This window comes from Lactuca sativa, chromosome 6 (genome assembly GCF_002870075.4).
Source record: "Lactuca sativa cultivar Salinas chromosome 6, Lsat_Salinas_v11, whole genome shotgun sequence".
Lineage (NCBI taxonomy): Eukaryota > Viridiplantae > Streptophyta > Magnoliopsida > Asterales > Asteraceae > Lactuca > Lactuca sativa.
In genome coordinates this window covers 53,035,278-53,040,997 of record NC_056628.2, presented here as the reverse complement: position 1 = coordinate 53,040,997, position 5,720 = coordinate 53,035,278, and the positions used below count along the sequence as shown (strand labels likewise).

Sequence of the window (5,720 nt, the reverse complement as noted above, 5' to 3'; positions counted from 1 at the left end):
GTCAATGATCTTAGAACATACTTTCTCCTCAATTCTTGTTTCTGGAAATGGATATGATCGATAAATTGGAACTCCTAAGTAAAGAAGTAGAAGCACTTGATAAGGTTGCTGGTTTTCAATCAAAATAGCTTATAGAAAATGTACTTGAATGATCAACATTGTTGACAAATCATCTTCACCAACTCTACCATTTGTGTATTTTTCCATTTGTGGAAAAATCCATGTGTTGTAATTTTGATAGATCCACCTTCAAAGGACTAAAGTTGCCAGCAATTTAAAGTGTTGGGCCAAAAGTGTGAACCACAAAGGTTTACTGTTCCTAAGGTTGTCAATTATAATAACTATTGGGCCAAAATTGTCATAATCAAAAGTTTGTTGTTGCTAACTCCCCATAGATTTAATATATATATATATATATATATATATATATATATATATATATATATATATATATATATATATATATATATATATATATATATATATATATATAATATTGAAACTCGAATTTGCAGTTGTGGAAGAGCATAAAAAAATCACAATATGAAGAAAGTAAAACGAAAGTTGAAAATGTGAATCTCTTGTTTTGTGTACTGTGGATCATAGTGGTGAAATATTATTACACAGTTTTCTGAAATTCATCCAAAATCCTACCAACCAACCAAACCAAACACATAACAGATTCCAAATCCTTTGTCAAAAAACAAGATCTCACACAGTAATCGATGAAGGCATATCAGCAAGAGCACGAATATAAGTGGTGTGTTCTGAAGTTGTCCCAAATCCAGGTATGAACTCACCAAAGAACCTTAAAACTGCCGCCAGGTGTTGTGGCTCGTTTGATGCATACGCTGCTTCTAGAAACAATGATGGTCGAACAGTACTAACCTGATAATATTCACAAAAACAAATGTAAATTTTCTCGAATAATATAATAATAGGTGTTGTGTTGGTGTTGGGTTGAAAAGACGAAAATGACCTTGTGTTTTCGTGCGTAACGTAAAGCTTCAAGATAACATCCATCTTGTACAAGTAACACCACGTAGTCATGATGAAGTGACAGCTGTCTCAACATATCGACACCTAACTTTCTTGTTTGGATGTTATTATGACTTCCCACGCCTTCTAGAAGCTCAAGCGCTACCTCTTTTGATGGCTCGATAATCTGTGCAAACCAAGGGCAATTTTGGGATTTCATTTACTGGGCATTTTCGTAATTTTTCATTTTCAAAGTAGAATACCTTATTCAAAACAAACTGTCCAAGCTCAGCATATCTCTCATTCCTTCCAAGCAACCTCACTGCCAACACGTATATATTCGGATGCACTTTTATTTTCTCCAAATTGGCACTACAAAAGCGAGAAAACACAAAAATTTTCAATAAAAAATTAAAAAAAAAAAGTTAAAATTTAAATTGAATTGAATTACCTCCTGATAAACTCGAGAAGAATGGAAAACAAATAAGAAGCATCTGTAAATGCACTCATCTCTTCTTCAACTGAAGCAAATACAAAGGTGTAAAGCTCATCAGGTGGAATAGTTGCTGAAGTAACTACTTGTGATTGTGACTCTTGTTGATCTTCTGAAACCATTAAATTTTCTCCATTTTCTTTTTTTAAATTAATATTATCTTCAGAGTCTGAAGTTGAGAAGCCACCACCGGATGTTTCTCCCGGTTTGTTGCCGGAATTGTTTTCCGGTACACCGGAGGAGGAGTTGACTGGTGTTGACTTTGAGTAACTTCCGGTTTTCAGTGAATATGCAAAAGAGGTCACCAGTACGTTAACTGCCCGGAAAATTACGGGCAGGGGTCTTCTTTCAATCATGATTGACCGGAGTAACTCCAAACATAAATCTTTAGCCTGAATCAAACACGTAATAATACTTTTTGTCACTTTAAAAAAAAAAATAATTATTATTAATATTAATTACCTTCTTTGCTTCCAATTTCCTTCTCTGCAAAAACTCCAAAACCAATGGCACTTCTGAGCTACTTGCGGAAATTGCCTGTGATCATTAAAAATAAAATTAGTAAAATATTAAAAGGGATTTTTTTTTCACCAAAAAAAAAAAAACTTGCCTCCAAATCCAAATGAATCTTCCACAAGAATCCAGTGGAAACATCACATACAAGATCAGGGACAAGAAAATTCCAGTCATCAGAGTACAAATTTGCTGACGTGTCATTTGCTGATTGGGAGGATGAAATGTTGCCACGTGGCAATCCCCTGATTAAAAGAGGAAGTGGGGCAGAGACAGGTGTACGTGAGTCAGCAAAGATATCATATAATATAATGACTTTTGCATCCACTTGATGAATCAGAAGAACATTGTCCACCACACTCACAGCTATCTTTGAGGAATAAACAGGTAGAGAACCCTAATCCAAAGAAAAAAAAATATTAGTGATTATTTTTATTAATTTTATTATCAATAATTTATAAAAATATATATTACCTGTTGGATAACAGCATCACGATAAAATCTATAGGAATGGAGTAGCATTGCAACTCTATCAACTTGCAAACAGTATATCCTTCCATAACTGTGATTCCATTCCACCACAAAATTAGGATTAAATTGTTGAATAAAAGAGAATTGTAAAGAGTTTAAAGACTGATAAATAAATAAATAAATCTTACACAGTGACAATATGAACATCTTCAGCAGAAAGAACAGGCTTATTGTTTACATCTGACTTTGCCATTGCCATTTCAAACCTTGGTAATCGAATTATGCCTGCAGATGAAAGCTAAACAAAAAAAATGATTAAAAAATATAAAGAATAGTGTTAAAACAATAACTTATATGTACATATGATACAAGAAATTCAAACGAAAAGTAATTCCATTCCTATTAGCAAACAAAAACTGATCATGGGAATGTAATGACTCATTCCATTCCACTCATGCAAATACCTGATACCCCATAAAGCTTTTGCATTGCATTCCTGAAGCAAGAAGAACTAATCTGCTTTCATGTGTGTAAATATACCAACTCACATTCACTTTCTTTGAGTCAATCAATTCAAGTGATTTCAACTCTGGGACATAACTATAAAGATCCAGTCCACTGTAATTCAACAAAAAAAAATAATAAGAAGAAGAAAGTTATATTTTAATACTCGTTTACTTGATAAATAACTAAAAAGTACCTGGTTTTGACAAATACAATGTCACAAACTGCACAATCTGTCCAAAAGAATCCCAAAATAGTATCGGACTCGGACTTTGACTTTTGACTAAAAGTCTCTCCAGTTTCTTTGACCCAAAACTGAACCTCATTATTTGATCTTTGAACAGCTATAAGCTTTAAATCTAAGGAATATCGGATAGAAAGCACTGGCCCTTCACTTATTGTATCAGTTGTTGATGCAACTTGAGGGGTATAAGGGGAAGTTTTCCAAGAAACAACCTAAAACACATTAAAACAATCTCATACATTTAATATTAAACAATTAAGGGCAAATTAATTGAAATATGGTGTATAAATTGTTGTATATGTACCTGGTTAGATGTGGGAGAGATTAATAGTTTATTTCCATCATCATAAAATAAACCTATTGATCCATTGTTTTTGCATTTTAAGGGTGGATAATGGATGTATGCATGTGAAAGAGCACCAGATCCACCAGAACTTGATGTATTTCTAGACATTTAAATTCTGTAAATTTATTTGACTTTTATGAATATATTGAGTGGTATTATATATGGGGTTTGATGTATCTGTGATGGCAAGTTTTGTAAATTTATGGCTTTCCCTTGAGCTGGAGAAAAAAAGAAAAGAAAGTTGGTGAGAATATTAGTTATAGAAAGAAAATAAAAGAAGCTTTGAGTTTTGAGAATATTATTAAGCAATTAATACCACACTCTGCATGCAATTCTTCAATTTGAGAAACTCTTTCAAACACATATCACGTTCAATTTGAGGAACCTTTTCTGCAACACAACTCCCGTATTCTTTTGCCTGCATTTTTTAACATAATAATTACATACACATAACATCAAAAGTTGAAGTAATACATGAGAATCACAAATTGTTAAAGTTTACAAGTGTATAATAGATTAGAACTCGTGTTAATTGTTTCCTATATGTTTATTTCTTGAAGATTCATTAAAGAATGGAAAATTCTAAAAGAGAACAGCGTCTTTATCTTTTGTGCACTCAACAAGACAAAAATTAACAAGTATGCATTTTGTGCATTCAACCATGGATCCACAATTCCAAAATATTAAACAAAGAGACAAAGAAATGCAATTCCTACATAATTTGCAACAGTATATTAACTGACCTGAACTCCACAATTTGCCAAAATACGTTTAAGTGGGGAGATGGTGTTCTTTTCTTTCATTATCAACTACCTGAATACATGGTATAGCAAATCAAAAAAAGTTCAGAAATACTTGAAATATCATTTTTGATTCATGATTAAAACAGAAAAAGCTTAGTTCAATATACTTTGGCTTCTATATAAGGTCAGTGTTTTAACATTTTGACACAAGTTGATCACCAAATGGCCTTGATAAATGTTCCATTACAGTAATATCACTTCTAGTAATTCATCATTGTATAATAAATACGTACTAATTTCAGAAATAGCTAACTGCTATAAGATACCTAAATTGGACCCCTAATTAACAGCGAGCAATCGATACCTCCCATGATGTAAGAGAAACATAAGCACAAATCGCGCACTAAAGCACCTAGGGTTTTCATATAGTATAACACTAATTCATGAATTTAACTAATCACGGTGTTATAAAATTAAAGGATCATAAATAGATGGTTTACAAGAGCATATGACCTCGATTGCCAACATTTCTTTTGCATCTCCACATAAATACGTTTAAACTAGTGCAAAATACCTCGAAAACTAATCAGTTAATTAGAACCCTCAATAAGAAAATCAGAATTCAGAATCAGAAAACTGAAAACAGGATTCTCAAATCAGAAATTGGAAATTACCTCTGGTTCAGTGGTCCTGGTAATCCTCCTCTTTCCACATCAGTAACATCACAAATCAAAACTCAGAACTTAGAGGAACTCGAATTCCTTTTTCCGCAGACTCGAACTCTGAAGACTAGAATTTGGGATGAAAAACCGGAAAGCAACTAAATTTTACCGTTGAAGAGCGTGAACGAGTGAATCGTGAATTACGATTTTGGTTGAACCTGGGCACTCCCAACGCTGATTTTCCAGGCGATGCCTTTTGCCCTTGCTAAAGTATTGGACCAATTTTTTGGCCCAAAGTAAAACGAATCAAACTTGAGCTTCTTTTATTATTATTATTATTATTATTATTATTATTATTATTATTAATGTTATTATTTTTATTTATTTTTATTTTTTAAGTTTAACCAAATAAATAAACAAGACAAACTATAAACAAATAAATTTTCGTGTTTATACGTGGAAACCATAGTTAAAAACACATCCCCTAATCTAATAAATAAGAGCAATTTTGTCACGTGACATTCAGTCAGTCACTCTCAATCGATTTATCCCGCTCAAAATTCCAAAATGAATTTCCTCAAGTAGCCTTCTACTTCATCGTTTGTAGTTTGAATTGATATAGCAAATTATCCGCTATCAGTTCCGAATTTGATAGCAATAAAGCAGGACTTCCATAGCAAGAAATCAATCATATCCAAACTTATTCACCGATTCTTAGAAGGTAGATTCTTTCTTAAACCCTAATCCTCTTCCCTCTCCATCAATT

The 5,720-nt window shown here is 32.6% G+C and overlaps 1 protein-coding gene across 1 annotated transcript; it reads right to left on the bottom strand.

The window, feature by feature from the left end:
- Positions 1 to 564: 564 nt before the first annotated feature.
- LOC111905317 (uncharacterized) lies at positions 565 to 5,242 on the bottom strand. Its single transcript, XM_023901006.2, has 14 exons — positions 4,967 to 5,242; positions 4,293 to 4,362; positions 3,866 to 3,967; positions 3,508 to 3,767; positions 3,156 to 3,415; positions 2,920 to 3,073; positions 2,644 to 2,753; positions 2,459 to 2,546; positions 2,082 to 2,381; positions 1,934 to 2,008; positions 1,430 to 1,863; positions 1,242 to 1,350; positions 980 to 1,165; positions 565 to 888 (listed from the first exon to the last, which is right to left on the bottom strand). The coding sequence occupies exons 4-14, from the start codon at positions 3,655 to 3,657 to the stop codon at positions 712 to 714; spliced, it is 2,043 nt and encodes a 680-aa protein (XP_023756774.1). The 5' UTR covers positions 3,658 to 3,767; positions 3,866 to 3,967; positions 4,293 to 4,362; positions 4,967 to 5,242; the 3' UTR covers positions 565 to 711.
- Positions 5,243 to 5,720: the final 478 nt, after the last annotated feature.

What these genes read in the sequence shown, in the direction of transcription:
- LOC111905317 (XM_023901006.2), bottom strand. Translation starts at nt 3,657, where the DNA reads ATGTCTAGAAATACATCAAGTTCTGGTGGATCTGGTGCTCTTTCACAT. An exon ending in GTGATGCTGTTATCCAACAG is followed by an intron (nt 2,382 to 2,458) that starts GTAATATATATT and finishes TCTTTGGATTAG; the next exon opens with GGTTCTCTACCTGTTTATTC. An exon ending in GGAAATTGGAAGCAAAGAAG is followed by an intron (nt 1,864 to 1,933) that starts GTAATTAATATT and finishes TGTTTGATTCAG; the next exon opens with GCTAAAGATTTATGTTTGGA.